The sequence below is a fragment of the Triturus cristatus genome, chromosome 1_2 (assembly GCF_964204655.1).
Source record: "Triturus cristatus chromosome 1_2, aTriCri1.1, whole genome shotgun sequence".
Taxonomy (NCBI): Eukaryota; Metazoa; Chordata; class Amphibia; order Caudata; family Salamandridae; genus Triturus; species Triturus cristatus.
Window position 1 is genome coordinate 220,096,620 of NC_140580.1, and position 22,207 is coordinate 220,118,826.

The 22,207-nt window shown below is 44.0% G+C and overlaps 1 protein-coding gene across 8 annotated transcripts in view; it reads right to left on the minus strand.

Annotated features, from left to right (window-relative positions):
* USP54 (ubiquitin specific peptidase 54) overlaps positions 1-22,207 on the minus strand; it is a 1,650,598-nt gene that overhangs the window by 268,392 nt on the left and 1,359,999 nt on the right. For all 8 annotated transcript variants that reach the window (XM_085603496.1, XM_085603494.1, XM_085603495.1 and 5 more), the window contains one exon: positions 19,745-19,863. In XM_085603496.1, the coding sequence (XP_085459622.1) occupies positions 19,745-19,863 (119 nt within the window). The remainder of the gene's footprint in view (positions 1-19,744; positions 19,864-22,207) is intronic.

The window sequence follows — 22,207 nt, forward strand, 5'->3', positions numbered from 1 at the left end:
AAAACACTAATATCATTAGAAACCTCCCTGCACATTCTGATCCTAGCTTTCAGATCTCTATGTAGATACGCTAAAAAGTGTACTAATGCCTCATCCATCCCACGTTCTAAAAGAATAGACCACAGATGGGACCAATTGACATAATCAAAAGCAGAGGTAAAATCCATAAAAGCCAAGTATATTGGTGACTGCTAGGCGATTGTATATTTCCCAATTATTAAGTTAAGGTTAAGGCATTGCTCGATTCTGCCCACCTTGTTACTAAAACCAAATTGAGAAGGATGTAGAATAGAGTTCTCCTCAGCCCAGATTTTGATCTTATTATACAGAACCCTTCCTAAGATTTTCAATGTGGTATCTATCAAGAAAATAGGTCTATAGCAATGTGGCGCGGAGCGGTCTCCTTTTTTAAAAATTGGGACGATAATGCTGGTTGACCATGTGCTTGGTAACAGAAAAAAGGCTAGGTTATTAAAAACATTTAGCAAGAGAGGGGTCCAAATGTCCGATTTATGCTTAATAAGATCTATGGGTAACCCATCAGGGCCTGGAGCTTTATTACCCAGGCTCTAGTTCATGGCTACTCCTTTAGAGGCAGGAAACCCTGGCAGGTGTTTATCATATGTAGGAGCTATATATATAGCGGACAAGTGTGCTTCCCATGCTTCACTGGTTATATAACCGGCGATCATTGTTAATGTCTGTCCCATGGCTCTCATATCTTTTACGGTGCCCCAAAAGAGTTTACCATTCTTTGAGCTCGCGACACTAGTGAGTGCATCCCACCATTCGTTCAGTAATTCTTCCTTCCTCAGGGAGGTAACTAACTCATACTTCTTCCTTAACAGCTGAATAGAAAGATGACACCTAGGTTTTGCATTGAGGGCCTTGTGTAACTGACGGTTTACTACTGAGCACTCAATATTAACCCATCTGGGGCCATGGGATGTGGTGGCGCAGGTTTCAATAAGACAGATTTGATTGCTGAGCAAAATTTGGTAAATGCAATAATTAGCTTGGGGTTGGGTTCCTGCGCTGTCAAACAAATCTCAAAAAGTGTTGGGTTTTCCCTAACCACCTTAAGAAACAAATCTGTGGAATCAACCCCTCGCCAAACCAATCGTAATTTATCTGTTGAGGGCATCAGATTACTTGCTTCATGCTCTATATTGTACACAGGCCTGGGGACAGTCTCAGGCACTGCTTTGATCGTGTTATGATCGCCATGGAGTGTGGGTACAACTTTGGCATACAGTAAAAAGTCCTCTAGACTAGGGGATCTTAAAATATAATCAATCGTGGAAGCACTGTCCCTGCCTCTAAATGTTGGTTCGGGTGGGTTGTCATTTTTATTAAGAGCAGCCATGTCCATAACAGTACTTAAATTATGAGATTGCAAGTGCTCCATCAGCTCTTCACCATTGTTGCAAATTTGTACTCTACTACGGATCCTGGGAACAGAGGATTTGCTTGATAGGGTAGTTTGGCATTAAAATCCCCCCAAACAGATACCGACTATTTTACCAAAGCCCTTTGAATTCCTTAAGGAGATAGCGAAGTTGAATAGATTGATAAAGTTTACATTAGGAGTGATATGTAATCATTATTGTAAAAATGTATCAAATACATAGATGTCCCCCTTTGATATTTTAAAAACTTGGAATTTGTCACTATGAGTTTGTAAAACCTGAACACTACCCGCTGACGTGATGTTCACCCCTATGGAAAGACCACCGGATGGTCGTCCAGATTTAGGGGATGAAGCTATGATGTTAAAACACTCAAACCCATCAAGATATATATCTGTGAAGGCCCAGGTCTCTTGAAACATTAGGATGTCGTGTTGTCTGACTAACTCCTACCAGTCTAGTAGAACTCATTTCGATTGTAGGCCGGCAACATTCCAACTAAGTAAATTCCAATCCCGGTTATCCTGAAGCATAGGGCCAATTATGACGGCTTGGTTGTGTATATTAGATGTGTTGTGATGGGCGTGTGCATATAGGATCAACCCCACCGGTCTGAGAAGATGATGTTAGTCAATCCAGGGCATCTAAATCGGTCAACTCTTCGAAATTATTCTGCACAGATAAAGGGGGTGGACCATGTGATAAACCTCTGGGAGTTGGTTTATAAAAATAGCCCAGTGGTAAAGACCAGATTTTGGACTGTCTAGGGGTGAGGACCTCCTGTTTTTTCAGGAGTGACCTTACCATTGAGGGTCTGTGGAAATTAATAACAACACAATGTTTTTAAGTGAGCCGCCTACCCACCAAACCCTCCACACCATAATTATCTCCTTCATGCTCAGAATGTTAAACTGCTTGTTCTTAGACAACCAATCCACACATTTGTTGTGCAGTTGATCCCAGGATTTGCTCTGCTCTGTTTTGAGGGTGGGTACCCTTTCCAACACCATAACATAGGGGCAAGCTGCCGGAGGCAATCCCAGGCAATATCCATATTCAGCATAAAAATCGGGGAATGAGGTGTTACACTACTAGATGGACCGAGATCCAATGGAGCACCTTTAGGTGTAGGGTTAGGTTTAGATGTAAAAGCAGAAAGGACAGGTAGATCAACCCCAGCTGACGTTGGCACATAGTCATTGGGTAAACAGAACTGTGACGTTATGCTGTCCTTGACCAAAAAAGACTGACTATCAATTAGTTGAGTACATATCTTACAAGAGGGAGCGATTAACGGACCATCAAGTAGGTACTTCATACTAAGGGATGAACCAGCTACAGGTAAAACATTAGGTATGCAATTAGTCCTTCCCACAGAGCTATCAATGTTGGAATTGGCTGTCTTTTCCCCATGGCTCAGTCTGTTCATCAAAATCTCTAGGCGATCCAGGCGATTCATCAAAGGATTAAGTTTCATGTCTATCAAATCACCTATACAGGAGCATAATGTGTTAATAAAAGGTTGCCCTAGGTCTAATACATCGGGTGCAGCTTCAGTCTGGGTATAAGAGGAAAGACTGGCCTTGCCTGTCAAGGGCTGGACTGGAAGACAGGCACTGGGTGACGACTGCATCCAGGAGGTTAGATCACTTCGGGGTACACCAGTACATGGGAGCTGTTTCCTAATGCAGAATCAGGTAAAGCTCCTCCAGATGCATATACAGTCTGTGCCACTTCACATCCCAGTGACAGTCTGCGCTCTGTTAGCCCAATTTCGTTGAGATACAATGTTAACCACCCTTTCCAGCATACTATCAAGAGTAACAGAGGGGCACACGAGTGGGGGTCCTGTTCGCTTCTCCATGACTGTTTAATTAGCTTTATCGGAGGCACGCTCCCACCTTAAAGCTGACACTGCTGTACCAAGAGAAAGAGGGGGGGGGGCCCAGCCGCTGCTTGACGTTTATGGGTGCAGATGGGCCCACTCTTGGCCCGGTCTTCTCCTGGGCATGCGCCAGGGCGCGTCCCGCGCTGCGGGAGACCAGCTGGGCTTATATCTGTGCCTTCTGGCACGGAAACTGCTCGGGCAGCTCCCTGCGGCCTCCTGCTGCAGCATTAGCTGGGGTATACAGTTCGTCCCCTCTTTGGTGGAAACAAAGGCTCTCACGCTGTAGGAGCCCTGCTGGGCTTATATCTGCGCCTCTTGGGGCGAAAACTGCTCTGGAGGCCTCCTGCCGCGGCATCAGCTGGAGCATACAGTCCACCTCCTCCTTGGTGGAAACAACAGCTTGACAATATCAATCAATCAATGCACTTTATTCAGTTGTATAAAAATAGACAAGAAAAGTACAGGATAATGACATGAAACAAAACATCATAAAATAACACAGATGCATCTAAAGCCCTTAAATTAAAATACGATCATCATACATATTAACTGTCACCAAATACAGTACAAAATCTAGCATCAGTAAGAAAGACAACCATTGGGTTTCTAAAACAGGCTGAATCAGAAGAGTGTATTCACAGTACTTTTTGCTTCACACATTATGAGTACGATCAAGGCAGGAAGCATATTAACATGGTACATCAAAGTCCTATCAAGATATCTGGTCTGCATACATAGCATGTCAAATCAAACACATATAAGATGGTGCCATTACATTATTAAGGTACCCAAGCAATTCCCTCACCCTTAACCCCAACTTCAAAAGGTGTCGACCGTAATCATAATCTCCTCTGGACCAACTGATTGTAGAAAGTGCAGTGCATCAGTGCAATGGCACAGGCAGTAAATAACCAATAAAGGCTTAGAAACATGATGTAAAGTGCTCTGTACAAATTACTGATCTCATGGACAAAATAGCAAATCATGTGATCAGTTGTTACATTGAGGGAAGGTGGCTAATCTGTGAAAAAAACTTAACCGGAACCTGAGAATAATAAAATGCTGATAATGTGGTATGTTACATAGCAAGAATGGCTGACTGTCCCTAGATGGGATAAGGTGCATATATCAAGCCACAGTGGAGAGTGCTGATACTCTTGTCCACCTCTCTTCCTCCCAATGGCATAACACATGGCTCTAAAGTTGTTGTTTTTTATCTAGCATAGGCAAGGATTGTAGAGGGTCTATAAACAAATCCTCCCTACCCAGAGCAATGGCAAAGTCCCTAATTTCTCTCAACCAAGGAATCTCAAGTCCTCAGCACAGGCTCAAACAATCCTCAATTAACACTCTATTTATGGGAAGGGTCTCATTAATCCAGACCCTATGCCATAACATCATTGGATGGGTTCTGGGGATATCTTCACTATGCTGAAGCCTAATTCCCTATGAGTAGTAAAGAAGTCAGTGGACAGGGGAAGAGCCAGAAAGCGTTGTGGAAATGTATATTCCGTAACCTGTAGAAGAGGTGGCGCCTGTATTCCCCAGATTCCTGCCCCATATGTTGCAGGTGTGCGGCTCATAATAACTGCATCATCGGCATAAAATAGCACTGGTAGTGGGCGTTTCCCAGTCTGGGCCATGCCGCCAGACCTAGCTACAAGCTCCCTCTCCAGGTGATCAATGTAGAGGGAGAACAGGAAGGGCACGAGTACACATCCTTGCCTTATGACCCTGCGCACCCTCAGGCTCTTGGAGCACTCATCCCACAGCCAGAACCCTACAACAGTACCTAAGTCACAATAGATTTTTCTGATCATGATAATAATGGATCCATAATCTGGAATGTGAGACATGACAAAGGAGCTAGACAGGTCCAGGATACCCAGGTGCAGTGCCCCGCGTTTTGCAACAGTCAATGACAATATCGACATATCTACTAAACATCACAGTCCTACAACTGTGACTGTTAGAAATGGGGATCTCTAGCTGGCAGTGGTATACACCCTGTCCAAGTAGGGACCTTTCCTTCCAGTCAGGATAAAGGCATTACACAGCTAAGATAACCCCTGTTCACCCCCTTGGTAGCCTGGCATGAGCAATCAGGCTTATCTCAGAGGCAATGTGTAAAGTGTTTGTACAAAACACACAGAGTAACACATTGAAAACACTACAAATTGAACACCAGTTTAGAACTATAGCCAATATTTATCTAAACAAAACAAGACCAAAACAACACAAATCCAACATGCAAAAGCAAAGATATGAATTTCTTAAGAATAAAGCAAGAATACAGTTCCTTGAAGTCGATAGTGCCAACTGGGGCTATTGCTGTGTCATGACAAACAAATCCCACTGTTCAGTCTGACCTCGATGGAGTTGAGGGCCGGCTACAGTGCTTGGGAAGACCCGCAAACAGTACCTGGGAGTTGTAAAGGCTTTGAGGACCTTGCATTGAAGTGTAGCGGTGAGGCATCGCTGGAGTCGCGAGGCGTCAGTGCTACACATCGGGGCAAAAGTCAGTGAGTCCCTGAAGTCACATGCTTTGCAGATCGAACTCCGTGAGGTCAAAGTCAGGAGCCCTGATGTCAGCAGTGGCAGGGCTGCTGTGTTGTTGCGGGCGGTGCGTCATGCACTTCATGATCCAGTGTCCCTGGATTCAGTGCAGACAGCGGTGCGGCGTCAGTGCGGAGTGCTGGCATTGGAGTTGATGATCTGTCGTCTGCAGCCCGAGGCTGCGGTGTCGTTGAGGGCGGTGCAGTGAGGTGATGACCACGGTTGCGGTGCAAGCGGTGGAGTCTGTGGTGGTGTTTAGGCGTCGACATCGGTGAGATCAATGTTGCAGTGCAGTCAAATGCAGTGCAACGAGGTGGTGCCCATGGCCACTGTGCAGGCAGCGATGTCAATTTCAGCGAGAAGCGTCATCGTCGGTGAAACCAGGGCTGCGGTGTTGGTATTGCACTCACTCAGCAAGCTGTGACCAAGGCGTTGGTGCAGGCAGTAGTGTCGGTGACAGCATCAGGAATGCTATTCTGGAGATTACAGCCCAGCAAACACCTTCAGTGGCCCAGAACTGGAATTGCCACTACTTGGCAGGTTGAGGGCTCCCAGCAATGGAGTCCAGGTGCTGTAGGTGAAGTCGTTGATGACCTTGAGACTTCCAAAAGGAGGCAAGCACACCCACGCCCTTGGAGAAACTTCACAAGCAGGATACACAGCAAAGTCCAGTCCTTTTCTCCTCTAAAGCAGAACAGCAACTGCAGTCCAACCCAACAAAGCAAAGGGGCAGTACTTCTCTTAGGCAGAGTCTCCTCTTGTTCCAGAAGTGTTCTAACAGTCTGGGGTTTTAGGTCCAATACTTATACCCTTTTGGCCTTTGATATAGGCATTCTTCAAGGGATTGTCTTTGTAGTGCACAAGTTCTTGTCCTGCCTGGTCTTGGCTCCGGACACATTCCAGGGGGGTGGAGACAACATTGTGAGAGGCCAAGCACATCCCTGTTCATGTGTATGTGACAAATCCTCCTACCACTTTAGCTCAGGAAGGCCCATCAGCCTGGTGATAAGCCATCAGGATATGCAGGGAACACCTCAACTCCCTTTGTGTGACTGTCTAGAGTGAATGCATCAAACAGGTCCCTGTCAGTCTAAACCAGACGTTGATTCCACAGGCAGGCAGAGGCACAGGATGGTTAAGCAAGAAAATGCCCACTTTCTAAAAGTTAGAAAACTAGGACAATGACCATAGACGTCAGGTGCACTACAATATTCACTCAAGAGTGTTTTTCACTTTCATTCACATGTGATAAGATATCACCAACCTATAATCAAAAGTAAAATCCAAAGACCACATTCAAATGTATGCGAAGTCAATCATGAAGTACTCTCTGGAACGCTGATTGTAGCTAATTCAAATTTATTAAGCAGGCGTGTACATATCTCGAGGTAAAGCTTCATTCATACGCGTTGAATGATAATAGTGTGAGTCCCATGAGTTTTAACCAAAGCCCAATGCATTTCGGGCATAAACAGCTGCCCTTCGTCAGGGAAATCTTGAGCCTGGAGTAGGAGACGGCTGGATTTTGCCTTTTGGGGTAGGCAACTTGCTCAAACAGTTTAGTGAGGGACTCGGGACCTTTCTGCAGAGGTTGCTGCCCTGCAGCATAACTTCCGTTTTGTCTTCATTAAGTTTTAGTTTACAACTGGCCATTCAGCTGGCTACTTTCTGGAGGCATGGAGTCAGATAGGTTGCTGGAGCTGGGGTTGGGGGAAATTTACATGACTAGCTGAGTGTCACTGGCGTAGGAAACCAATGAAAACCCAAATGAGTACACAATATTGGCAAGCGGAAGCATATAAAGCTTAAAAAGAGTGGGGCTCATGGAGAAGTCCAGAGTAACCCCACTGCTGAACGAGGGTTATATGGCCCACGGTTGTAAAGGCAGCACTGAGATGTAGGAGTATAATGGCTGCACATCCTACTTGGTCCATGAGACACAGGAGTTCCTCAATAACTGCTAACCATGCTGTTTCTGTGCTGTGTTATGGTCAGAATCCCATTTGAGTTGGATGAAACACATCCTTAGATTCAAGGAAGGTGGAAAGAAATTGATTGACATATTTTCCTACGGGTTTGGAAATTCGAGGTAGAAAAGAGATAGGCCTGCAGTTACTCAGGCAGAGCGGGTCAAGGTTGGGTATCTTTGGAAGTGGCCTGACTATTGCATGCTTCCACTGGGAAGGGAAAAACCTACAGGAGAGGGAGATGTTTAACAGCTCTGTCATCATGGGAGCTATACATTCAGACCCTTCATGAAGAATATGGAGAGGGGCTGGATAAAAGGGAGATCCTGACTTTACCATGTTTAAAAGATCTTTTTTTTTACAGTGTTCACGATGAGTTCAGTAAGGCTGTGAGAAGACCCTCTTGTTGATCTAATGTAGTATTACTGCAAGGGGACTCAGCCAGGTTAGTCATCATCATCATCAACTTTATTTGTTTTTTACAAGAAAACAATAAAAGTCAAACACCACCTAAAAAGACTCCATCAAATGATTTATCATGAACAATACATAATACAGAGTTAAATAGCAAACACTTTTGATGGCTCCATAATAAAAACAATTTCATATTACCACGGTAACCCAGATTAAACATAAAAATGTATCACCAAGGGGATGAGCTAAAAGATAATGAAAAAGGTCCAGACGTAATCAAGTCAGTAAAAAGCGGTCGTGGGCACTTTTGAACTATAAGAGGTAGGGCTCAGTGAATGGCACCGTCTTCAACAGTGAATGTTAGACTTGGGGGTCTAGTTGGCACAGGTAGGTACCTGTGACAAATAGGGACCCTCGCCTCTAGTCAGGGTAAGGGGCTACACTCCTAAAATAACCCCTGCTCACCCCCTTGGTAGCTTGGCACGAGCAGACAGGCTTATCTCAGAGGCAGTGTGTAAAGCATTTGTGAACACATACAGTAATCAAGTGACAACACTACAGATGGACACCACACAAGTTTTATATAAAAAATAAGTATTCTTTATATCGATTTACCACAAGACCATTAAACGACAAAAATCCACAATGCTGTTACTTTAGATGGTAGAATTTAGCTTAGTTCTCTTAAGTTCTTAAATGCGACACTTTAAGTCAATGTACCTTTTAGATGCGACACGCAGGTCAACGAAAGTGTGGCAACGATGTTGATGCGTTAAAGATTTTGGTGCAAAGAAATAAAGACGTGAAGATCTTCCAGATGCGGCACGCTTCTCCGATGTTGCGAGAAGACTCTACTCGATGCGTCAGCTACAGCGGCGACATCCCTTTACGCGATGCGACGACAGCGGCCTTGGCGGCGACACTCTTCTCTGACGTTGCGAGACGCTTCCGCTCGATGCGATACTGCAGCGGCGACACCCCTTTATGCGATGCGACAACAACAGCTCCGACGGTGGCACGCTTCTCCGTGGATGCGAGGCACTTTCCTTGATGCGGTGCAATGCGACAGCTACAGCAGTGTCATCCAAGATGCGACGGCAGTGGCTGTGACGGCGACACGCTTCTTCCTCGATGCGAGACTCTTCTCTTGATGCAGTGCAATGCGTCAGCTACGATGGCTGCAATGGCGACACGCTTCTTCGGCGTTGCGAGATACTTCTGTGATGATGCAAGACACTTCCGCTCGATGCGACAACTGCAGCGGCGACACCCCTTTTACGCGATGCGACAACAGCGGCTCAGACGGTGGCACGCTTCTCCTTCTTGAGTCGCGCTTCCAGCTCCTTGCGACACACAGTCCCTCAGAAGGCCCAAAACAGCAGCAGGCACTTCCAAAGAACTCTGGGGAGCTGGGGGTTGAAGTCTGTTGTCCCTGAGACTTCAGCAGGAGGCAAGCTCTTTTCCAAGCCCTTGGAGATCCTTCACAAGTTGAGCAAAAGTACACACACAGTTCCTGTCTCCTCCCTTTGGCAGTAAGGCAACCACTACAGGCCAATCCCCCAGTTTCAGGTATAGTTTCTCCTCAGCTTCTTCTTGGTTCCTCTCCTCAGCAGAGTTTTCTTCTTGTTTCCCAAAGTGATCTAAATTCCTGGGATCAGGGTCCCAATACTTATACCCCAAAATCCTTTGTCCTCTGGGGAAGAGGGGCCTTTGCCTTGTTCAAACCGGTTCTGGTCAGTCCTGGAGCACTTCGTTTACATGACTCCTTCTTTCCTTTCACAGTGCAGGGCAGAGACATCAGACGCACCACAGGATGTGGTGCCAGGATTGTGGAGGGAAAGCACAGCCCTATTCAGGTCCCAGGTGCAACTCCTCCCACCCATCTACATGGAGATCTCTCTATTCAGGGCTGTGCTGACTCACCCTGTCTCCGGGAATTTCCCAGCCCCCTGGAATTCCCCAGCCCCTGTCACTCAAACTCCAGACAGGGAATAAACAGCCTAGCAGAGGCAGGTTTGAATGGTTAGACAAGAAAATACCTACTTTCTAAAAGTGGTATTTTCAAACACAGAATGTTAAAACCAACTTCACTAAAAGATGTATTTTATCATTCTGAGTTCAGGCATACTAAATTTGAATTTCTACCATGTTCCCTGAGTCAGTTAAGATTATAAGATGTAATAACCAAACTGCCCATTCTGGCCTATGGAGAACAGGTAGACTTGCAATACTGAAAAACAAAAATGGCTGTAATTCACTATTAGAACATGCCACACACACCAGGGCATGTCCTACCTTATCCTTACAATGCACCCTGCCCTTGGGCCTACCATAGGAGTGTCTGATATGAAGAAAAGGGAAGGTTTAGGGACTGGCAAGTGGGTGCACTTGCCCAGTCAGCATGACAGTACCAGACTGCACGCAGGCTCTGCAATGGCAGACCTTAGACACACTTTTACAGGCTGCTTCTGTGGGTGGCACAACCAGTGCTGCAAGCCCAGCAGCAGCATTTGGATTTACAAGCCCTGGGCACTCCTGGTGCACTGTACTAGGGTCTGACAGGTAAACCAAACCAACCAATCATGGAATCACAATTCATACATTAATTTACAATGGGGAGAGCATATGCACTTTAGCACTGATCAGCAGTGGTAAAGTGCCCAGAGTCATCAAACAGCCAACAACAGGTCAGAAAAAATATAGGAGGAAGGCAAAAAGTTCAGGGATGACCCTGCAAAAAGGGCCAAGTCCAACAGTGAATATCTATGAACACTGGGCTTCCTCAACTCCTCTTCTTCCCTGGCCCATGTGCACATTTTGAAGAAATTCTTCTTTACCCAGTACATATCCTTTCTACATATTCCCTCTGGATTCTCAGACAGATCATCCCTTCCCATGCTAGAAAGACTTTCTCTGATATACCTTAACCAGCAAATACGGTTAGAATAATCAAGGGAAAGACAATCCCTCAGAATTTCTTTACTTAGGTTGGCTCCCTTCTTCATCCAGACTTTCATCTATAATGACAATGGACGATAGGCCAGCATATCTGAGAGTAAAAAGGCCATCCCAAGTTCTTGGTGGGCTATAAACGATGGAATACACTGGGGTAAGCAGAGAATCTGTCTCAGAAAAGTGTTTTTAACAGAATGCAATACCTTGTGCTCGATATAACACCAAATTTCCCTCCCATAGGTGACCTTCGATATACATTTGGCTTTGTAAATCTACAAAAGTGCCCCGATCGGTCTACTTCCTAGCCTGGAGGCGAAATTAAGGACAGACGCCATAGCCCTTGAAAACTCCCCTTTCTTTCGACTTGTCAAGGGGTGTCAATTCCGGGCTACATCAACCACCACTCTTAGAAATGAAAAGACACTGGTCTTCATGCAGGGCTTAGCTGGACGCTGGCCCACCTGCATGATAAATGATTTGCTCTTATTTACCAGCAAGTCCAAGCCCTCCATGAAGTGTACAAAGGAGTTCAATAAGCATTATAAATCCCTTGCTGTCCTCGCCATGAGGACAGCATCAACAGCATACAGAAGGACAGACAAACTTATTTCTAGTTAGACTCATTATACCTGCTATAACTTCCTTTGCGCTAAATAGGATTCCAGATTCACCGTCACTGATATCCATGACAACCCTCGAAGAGGGTTCAGGCTGGAACATGCCCTCAAAATGACTTATCCAATCATCTTCGGAAATATTGGCGTCCAGTGTATTGGCTCCACCTACTGCTAAAACGGGCTATTGGTGATGCTCCAGTAATTAGAGGTATTGCGCACAAAGCAGGGCTCTACCAGGTCTGACCAGGCCTCCTTTTTCAGGGCTGATTCACGCTTTGCCAAGGTGGCCTTATATTGTCTGCAGTACCTCTTGACAGCCATGAAATCTGTTGGTGTGCTGCTTAAAGCTTCTTTCAATCCTCTGGAGGCGCAGGAGCACTCTGAGTCAAACCATCTCAGACCTGTATGAGATGGGTGCTTGCCTGAGGCCAGCAATAGGCTGACTATTGCTCGGGACATACTTACAAAGGCCTCTAGGATGTCTGAAGGTTTCGCAGCCCTGTCTGAGCAAATGGCGAACCCCTTGGAACACTGGGTAAGCAGGGACTCATAAAACTGATCTGGTATAATCTGTACCCACTTCCATCTCCTCCCCTCGTCCACAGCTGTCAGTGCCCCCTTGCTCCATTATTGGCTAATTTTTCTACCTGGGCCATCCGATCGAGACACACATTGGGTTATGGTCACTGTACACACTCTCCTTTATAATAAAATCCCAAATTTAAAAAACAGTGTAGAAACAAAGATGAACTCAATAAAAGACGCACAACATCTCCCAGTGAAAGTGGGGGCAACATCCTTTTTGTCCGGGGGCAACTTGTTCATAGCAGACAACAAATCAAACTCATTCAGGTTAGTCATATCAGAGAAGGAGGAATACATGTCTAAAATCAGGGCCGGACTGGCCGTAGCAGGCACCGGGCAATCCCCCGGTGAGCCGCACGGGCGGGGGCCGGTTTTGGGTCCCTGTGGGCCGTTTTTATTACAGGGCCGTTTTTGCAGCATAGCTGCAAAATCGGCCAAAAAACAGCCCTGGCAAAGAGCTCGGCGGCACCCTCAACCCCCCGGGGGAGCACTTTGCAAGGGCCCGTTGTGGTTCCCAGTCCGGCCCTGTCTAAAATGATCTTCTGCTAGAAACATGCCAAGTTGTCACTGTACTTAACAGAAGCCACCGGCATGGAGCTAAGTGTTGGAGGCTCAGTGATATCTTTAAAAATCTAAAAAATCTCTTTAGGAGAGTTAGAAGAATTAGTCCTTTTGATAGAGAAAAAAGTGGCTTGAGAATGGTACTGCCTGACAGATTTCCTGTATTCAGATTTGCTGGACTCATCGTAAGTCTTTCTCCATATTCTCTCCAATCGTTTGCACTCCTTCTTCAGAGACATAAAGTGGGCATTCATCAAGGGGGATTTTCGGGCTTGTTAGCAATCTTTTTTGCCACCTAACTGGTAGAACCCTGCCCAGTGATTTATTAACCCCTTCAGTGCCCATGACGAGCTGGACTCGTCATGGGCCGCGGTGGCGCTGTGCCCATGACGAGTCCAGCTCGTCATAGACCCCGCCCGCTAATGCAACGGCCGGCACTGGGCGGGGAAAGGGGCGGGCACTGAAGGGGTTAATCCACTCACTGAGCTGGTGGGTGGCCGATGTGGCATGTTCCGGGGGAATCGGGTTTTGAACTTAAGCTCAATGTCATTGTGGATTCTTGCCCTATACTTTATTGTTGCAGGTTATCTTTGACTGTGATGCAGGGTAATGTTACGATACAAAAAACAGCGGTCCTAGACCTTCATTCATAAATCAACAAATGATTTTGTGAGCATTCATTAGAACAAATTCATTGCTCATAGAACTTCATACATTCTCTATGACAGAAGAGTGCAACAAACCATAGTCTGGTTCACCATACATTTTATTTTCATGTCAATTGGTGAAAATCATATGTACATTATCAATTTAGAAAAGGTTGCTCCAGAGGGAACGTGCATAGGAATAAGGGTGCTCAAGTGGAAGGTGATTAGGAGGAATAATCAAGAAGGTGGCAAAAGAAAGTTTACTACATCAAAACAGTTGGACTGGTTTTTAAATCCCATCCTTGAGAGCCTGGCCACGCTATTCAATACATAATCACAAATATAATGCAGTTTCAATTTACATAGAAATCAATTCTTAATGTGGCACGTGGGGGGGGGGGGGAAGTTCGGGGTCCAGGCTAGATTAAAGGGGGCATCGACGTTTCGGCCCGTCTTATGGCCATGAGGGTGATTTTATCCTCGGCCTTGCGGATCTTCTTTAGGATAGGGTGGGGCAACCTAGAGAGGTATGGGGCCCAGTCACATACCGTAAACTGTAATATACTGATCAGTAATGAAGGGCTAGCATCCACAATTTCAGTGGCTGATAAGGCCAATTACACTGATGGATGCGTTTTAGGCGCAGTAGCTTGAAGGCTTGAAGCAAGACATAGAAATATTATCCAGTGATCTCAATGAGGTGGGTCCGCATATAGGTCAGTGATGTCCACTATTATTAAATAAAGTCCGCATAGTCAGACGATCGTTGAATTGAGAATCCAATTCCCCAACTTTTAAAGCGCTCCGGTTCCGCGTCCGTGTACCGCCGTATGTAGCTACATTTTCTATGTAAATTGAAACTGCATTATATTTGTGATTATGTATTGAATAGCGTGGCCAGGCTCTCAAGGACGGTGATTTAAAAACCAGTCCAACTGTTTTGATGTAGTAAACTTTCCTTTGCCACCTTCTTGATTATTCCTTCTCATCACCTTCCACTTGAGCACCCTTATTCCTATGCATGTTCCCTCTGGAGCAACCTTTTCTGCTAAATTGATTACATACATATGATTTTCACCAATTTACATGAAAATAAAATGCATGGTGAACCAGACTATGGTTTGTTGCACTTGTCTGTCATAAAGAATGTATGAAGTTCTATGAGCAATTAATTTGTTCTAATGAATGCTCACAAAATCATTTGTTGATTTATGAATGAAGGTCTAGGAGCGCTGTTTTTTGTATCGTACCTTACCCAGGTCCTTGATCATTTTTGGGTCCCCCCATTTTTTGTAATGGCAGGGTAATGTTAGACAGCTGGGAGCACTAGATATTAGACACAGGAATTATGAGGGGTGTTTAGCGATTTCTTGGGATGTTTTGAAGCTTGTCAGGAGTTTAAAACTCTCCCTTTTCTGTCAGTTGGGATGCTTTACTAATTAATGGTATTAAGTTAAGAGGGTTTGAGGTTTGTCCTGGTTTACAAGGTGCCACAAAGTAAGGAATAATCTAGGGATTGCTCAGATAAACTTGAACGCCAAAGTTGCACTCTACGGGGGTTAATGAAAAAATTGATGCACCTTATTGGTTGGCTCTGAAATAGTTGCTTACAAGAAAGATGGGCTTATCTGGATGTGTGGGAGAACCCCCATGACCTTAACAAAAGCATATGAAAAAAGGATGGACAGAATCCTGAGACAACGAAAAGGGGAGAATGTAGAGAGATAAGGAAGCAATGACATTCTGTGCGGCTCTCAGAAATGTATCCTAGTTTTGTGGGAATTTCATATATTACTAGTTTGCATCATAATTCCTTAACAAATTTGTTGACCTCTAAAGATGTTTACAAGTGTTCATTGGTTGGTGGGTTTTCTGAAATTTCATCTGAAGGTGGCTTATACCACAGGCAAATGTAAGTTAGGATGAGAAACATATTAAGGTTGTAGTTGTGAGGTGATATACAGAGCACGAGGGAAACAAGGAGGGATAATTGGAGGAATACAAGCAAGAGAAGAGTTGAAGCAGGTAGTCCAAGAGGTTACTACTGGTTGGAGGAAGGAGAATGGGCTTCTAACATATATATACAGCAAGGCTGATTTGTCGAAGGAGAGTACAAAAGGTCAATGATTAGTGTCTCCAAGAAACCTGTGTACGAAAATGACTCTAGTAAGTTGTCTACAAGTTGCAGACCATGCTGAAAGCAGTAAGAGGGTGCTTAATTGCAAAATGTAGACTGGATAAACTTCTGGCAAAAATTGATTGCTGATGTGAAGCTTGGAAGAGCTTTAATATTGAACATGTTACCCATATGGGTAACACTAGGTTAGTTACTTTTCTTAGAAATATACACAGAGCGCATGTAGGCCATATTGAAACCAAAAACCTTGGTTTTTTTGCAGTGATAAACAATTCAGGATTAATAGGAACAGAGACAATAGGTGGGATGGGAGCAGCACTCCTTTGACACCGAATGCTGACGATTCAGCACATTGAACTGTGCCAATGCATGTTAAGTACAGAACGCATGTAGTGTAGGAAAGATAGGTTGGTCCATGCATTCTCTGAGACAACCTGTGTTACGAACAAAGGGCCTTGTATTGAGTCTGCATCAGAGATGAGACGGAAACCCAAGTCACTTTTTTTTCGCATAGGAGAGTGTTTTTGTTTAATCTTTCTTCTACCTCTGACATGGCACTGTCTTGAGAGAACTGTGCCATGATTTTTTAATAGATTCTGTGTATTCTTGGACACACCTCAATTACACCAATAATAAAAGGATCCATGCAAGACATACGCCTTGATACATCTTTCACTTTAATGCATTTGATTGACGAGAGTTAAAGTATGAGCACAGTTAGAGGGTGTATAAGCTGAGAGTTCTAGGTTTAAACATTCATACCAGAAACTTGGAAACCCTACCTGGAGGTTTTACAAAGCAATGGGAAGGTATGAAGGCAACTGGTGATGTTCATGACCATGTACTGATCTGTGAACAAAACGAGGCATGGTAACCAATACTTTTGCATGCGTCTTGACACCTCTGTAGTGGTACGGCCCAGTGTGGATGAATTTGGACAACACACTACTCCAATATGTTTTGTAAGGACTAACCTTTTAGACTATATGTAATGAAGAAAATGCATTTTTCTAACAAATAAAAAAGATTGATTGCTGGTGATAAATCTTTTTTTTCTAAATGTAGTGCTTTGAACAAATCAAACTGAAACTTTGGCTAACATAGAGCTTTACGGCACACACCAAATTTTGTTTATGCCGTTTCACTGCACCATATAGATAAACTCGTAATTTCATGTCTCAGTTCAAGAAAGTTGAATGTTCTTTACGGACTAGGAAGAATACCTTCATAAGCTTTTCCATATAATAATTTGTGCTAATTCAAGGTTGCACCTATCTATCTCAGTAGAATCACACCTGATGTAACAAAATTCGTTCCAGCACCGATATCGTCCGTGAGAAGCATTATATTGCAAAATTATGGGAGAACTTCTAAATATATTCCCGTGCAACTGTTTCTCTCTGCTCAGTCCTGTTTGGTGTAGCTCATGAGAAATGTGCAACTATAGTAAATGTATGAAATGCACTGTTATGGACTTTATGAAAGGGTGTTATTTGCATGTGTAGAAGAAACCTTTCCCGACTGACCCTTGGAGGTGAATCCATGTCGGATTTCTTTCCCATTTTAGACTTTGTAGCTTGCTGACCTGAAATTTACTTAGTACAAACTACATAAAAGGGATTCCGACAGAAATATACAGGCAGGTGGCTTCGGGAAAATAAGGCTATAAATAGGACCCTACACTAGAAGGGAATACATTTTTTTTTTACATAGCGTGAACTTGACCCGAATCGAGTATCAGAGCGCTTTACATAGCACCAGTTACATTACATGAGGACACACATTAATTTTTGTTAGACACGGGGAGATTAAGTGATTTGCCCAGAATCACAGGATGTTCAGCGTCATTGCTGAGATGCAAACCCAGTTCCCTAGATTCGAGGTAGACCGCCCTAGCCATTAGGCCAACCCCTCTCCCCAAGTCTTCGAATAGTTGGGTGAAAAAGACTCCGTCTGAGCGGGAACGGTAGATACCCAGCTCGGGCGTAATGGATACTAGATTCGGGTGAAAATGGACCCCCGCGGACCTGGGCCAGGTGCAAGACCTCTGACCAGAAATGGCGCAGCCCTCTGAGGCTCTGTCGGGATTGACAGGGTGTCCCAAATCTGCTCCAAACAAATCATGTGACGGAGCACCATGGACATCCTCCTCTACAGCCAGACTACCTCTGACTCTCATCCTCGACGCTCCTTGGGGCACCATGCATAACGACTGCACGAGAAGGGGCTCTCGCCACAGGACGGACTCTCAGACAGTCACACCATTTCTGGACAGAGGTCTAGCACCCGGCCCAGGTCCTCGGGGGTCCATTTTCACCTGGATCTGGTATCCATTACGCCCCGAGCTGGGCATCTACCATTCCTGCTCAGATGGAGTCTTCTTCACCCAACTTTTCGAAGACTTTTCTTCCTTTTTTAAGCTATCCAATTTCTTGGCTTGAAGTTGCATCATATGTTGGCATTGACCGCGTACAAACGGCAAGGGTCATTATTCACAGTTAATGGAGCCCTGATTTTTGCCTCTTGCTTAGCACCCGTTTTCTCCCCTAATATCCACATGGCACACCTTCTGGTCTCCATCTTTCTTGGGCCCTGAAGAAGGTGGTGGCTGCAATTGAAGCCCTTCACCAAGACATGCGTTGGCGACTTTTTATGACAAGAACCACGGAGTGGTACATGAAAAGCAAGAGAAGAATGAGAATTGTCTAAATATCTCTAACTTACCTTTCCCTCTCTTCATAAGCATATGATATTAATGTTGTTTAATTGAAGAATAATGTATATGAAAATTCTTGGTTATTAGCACAACATGTATAAATACTCATTGCATTCCGGCTAAAACCTGTCTTTTCATCATTATATAACATTGCATTGTTCCACCTATATAACGGGTGGCTCATGATACCACTACCAGTTTGATCTGTGGCCCCTGTCTTTATATGTATTTTTTATTAGTTGGCTTTGACAGTATGATAGATGTATCGATGTGATTGCGATATGACTGACTTTATGAGAGAATGCTTTTGTGTAATTGAGATGACGATTTTTAAAGCAATTATTTTGAGTGATCCCCTTGGACTGAGACTCTTCATGAGATATATTATTGTTTTTGTGGGTGCATTCTGAAGAAGAATATGTTTGTTTACGTTAATTGATTTGTTCTACTTTATATGTAAAAACATTATAGAAACATTTTTTAACACATTTACAGATTTCTCTACTTTCAATAAAATATTTTTGTATAACGTATTTTGGATATTTTTATTTATTGTTTCACATTTTTAGTTGATCTTGTTATTCATAGTTCTGCTCCCCGCTTGAGACATCAGTTTGTTTATAGAGAGACGCCACGCGCTCATGCTATACCATAGGCAGGTGACATTTATTCCCTTTTCGTGTAGGGTCCTATTTATAGTCTGAAATTTACTGAGTTCTTCGACTGATTTCTGTACTTTAACTGAGATTTGCACTATGATTTATTGATTAATTGATCGTGACTTTTCAATCAATTTTCCAGGAATAAATTCTAAAAGTGAAACTTTTAAGGTTTAATACTCCTCTGTTGTCATTTTTGTATGACAAAATGGGTTCTACGTTATCTATCATAGAAATTGTAATTTAAAATGTTCTAATAGAGAAACCGGTCCGACGTGGAGCACCGAAATCCGTGCAGGGTATTATACCACTCCATCAGTCGCGCCAGAAATAAGACCTATAGTGCGACGTCACTGCCCAGGACATAAAGACGTTAACAGAGGAAACTCAAACATATTTTCAAAAGGGTCAGGTCCAAACCAGCGTTACAATAAATTCACAGAGGATACACTTACATAAAATGAATCTAATGGAAACACATTTATAGACTGAGTGATTATTCTAAAATTCTGATGTATATTGTGCCATCCTCAACCCATGCTAGACACCCCTGCATTAACGTTGTTGTTGCCAATGTTCCATTAATGTGTAAGAACACATATGCCAAAAGAAAACAACATGCCCATGCATTACCTTTGGCACTGGTGCTAGAATATTTTCACATAGGCTGCGTTCAATCTCTGCTGTTGGAGTTTTTGAGAGTCCCCTTCCTGCTGTCGATTGCAACTTCCCCAAAGATGTACCTGCCGTAGCTGGTGATAAGATCAAAGAGAAAAATATGAACACTGTTGATAATCTACCACTTCAAGTCTTGATTTTTGCCTACCACAATTAGAAATCAAGTGACTGGTTTAACTTTTAATTTTGTATGTTTTATAAATAATTTGAAAAAAACCCAACACCAGTTTTAATGTACATAAATCCAGTTGTTTAAGTCTACACAACCAAGTTGCCAATGATTCAGATTACATTTTAGAACACGTATTGGCAAAGTCAATAGGTCTGGCATTGGCAGCCAGCATTTTGATTTTGGAAATTCTTGTTTTTTGCTGGGGAATTTACCAGGTCATCATCAATCTAATGAAAACATTGGCTAAAGGCTGGAATGTTTTGATCTCTCAAAAAAGCACACATTAACATAGTAGTCCCAAACACTGAAGCAAACTACTTTGTGTATGGATGTGCTCTTGTGGAAGAGCAGCCTTGCGCAACTCACAGTGAAGTCAGCCAATTGTAGAACGTGGGTGGGAAAAAATTATGAATGACACCAAAACAGATTATTGAATGATGCTTGGCTGTTAACCTCTAAAGCCCTGGTGCTCATAGTATAGCCCGCGGGCCACCAGCTGCCCGGCAGGTCTTCCTTGGAGGCCCGCAGACCTTGCAGGTAATGTACCCATGGCACCCCATCTTTTCACAATTTCACCACAAAATCAGACAAGTGGCGCTCATTGCTATTTGCTTTGTATTACGAGTGACAGAAGAGATTTGAGGGAGAAAGAGTGGAGAGGGAGTGAGGGAGAAAGAGTGGAGAGAGAGAGAGAGAGAGAGAGAGGAGAGAGAAAGAGTGGAGAGGGAGTGGAGAGAGAGAGAGTGGAGAGAGAGTGGAGCGAGACTGACTAACTGAGAGACTGACTGATAGACTGACAGAGAGACTGACTGACTAAGAGAGACTGAGTGAGAGTGAGACTGGCTGAGAGAGACTGACTGACAGAGAGAGAGACTGACAGAACGAGGCTGACTGAGAGACTGACTGACTGACTGAGAGAGACTGACTGACTAAGAGGGACTGACTAAGAGAGAGACTGCATGACTGTGAGAGAGAGAGATAGAGAGAGAGAGAGACTGACAGAGAGAGAGAGACTGACTGAGAGAGACTGCCTGACGGAGGGAGAGACTGAGAGAGTGAGATACTGACTGACTGAGAATGACTAACTGACTGAGAGAGACACTGACTGACTGAGAGAGAGACTGACTGAGAGAGAGAGAGAGAGACTGAGGGAGAAAGAAACTGACTGACTAAGGGAGAGAGAGACTGACTGACTGAGGGAGAGAGAGACTGATTGACTGAGGGAAAGATGACTGACTGACTGACAGAGAGACTGACTAACAGAGAGAGACTGCCTGAGAGAGAGACTTACAGACAGAGTCTGACTGACTGAGAGAGACTGACTGACTGACTGAGGGAGGAAGACAGACCGACTTAAAGAGAGACTGACTGGCAGTGAGAGAAAGAGACTGAATGACTGAGAGACTGACTGACTAAGAGAAAGAATGACTGACAGAGAGAGACTGACTGACAGAGAGCAAGACTGACCGAATGACAGAGAGAGAGAGAGACTGACAGAGAGAGAGATTGACAGAGAGAGACTGACTGAGAGAGAAAGAGTGAGAGAGAGAGAGAGAGAGAGAGAGAGAGAGAGAGAGAGAGAGATTACTGTGGGGAGAAGGAAGGGAAAGAGCATGACCTAGAAAAGGGCATAGCTAAATAAAGAGAGAAATATAGGTGAAAGAGCAGGACATGCACTTACCTGGAGTGGTAAAAGCAAATGGTAAAGAAGTAAAAGAAAAGTTGTTCACTGATATCAGCATCTCAAGGAAACAACTCATTCAATCAGGGTAAAGCCAAATTTCTCTAGGAGTGGGACCAGCACAAGAATAGAGAGCAGAGAAATGGCAATGGGATGGACAAAAAGCCTAGCAATCATGAGCAGGGGGCTGAACCAAAGCCCACTTTATGTAACATTGTATGCAAAGCTGGAAAAGACTTCTAAAGCTGTCTAAAGAGAGCCAACAAAAATGATCAGAACAGTCAGCTACAATGATAGTGCCTATAGGTAGTAGATCCAGGGTGTGTGATGGCAGTGTGGTAGCGTGGATATGAAAGTGTCTGCCTTGTAGGACGCAGTGGCACCAGAACTGCAGCCAACAAAACAGTCACCTGTCATTTTGCTAATTTCTAAAAACCTAAAGCACAAAATACTTTCATGCATGCTAACAATTATTTGTTATGTATCTAAAGCTTTTCTTATATGATAGCATATCACAGATGAAGATTCAGTTAGTAAAATTCATGTTTGACACACAGCATTACTA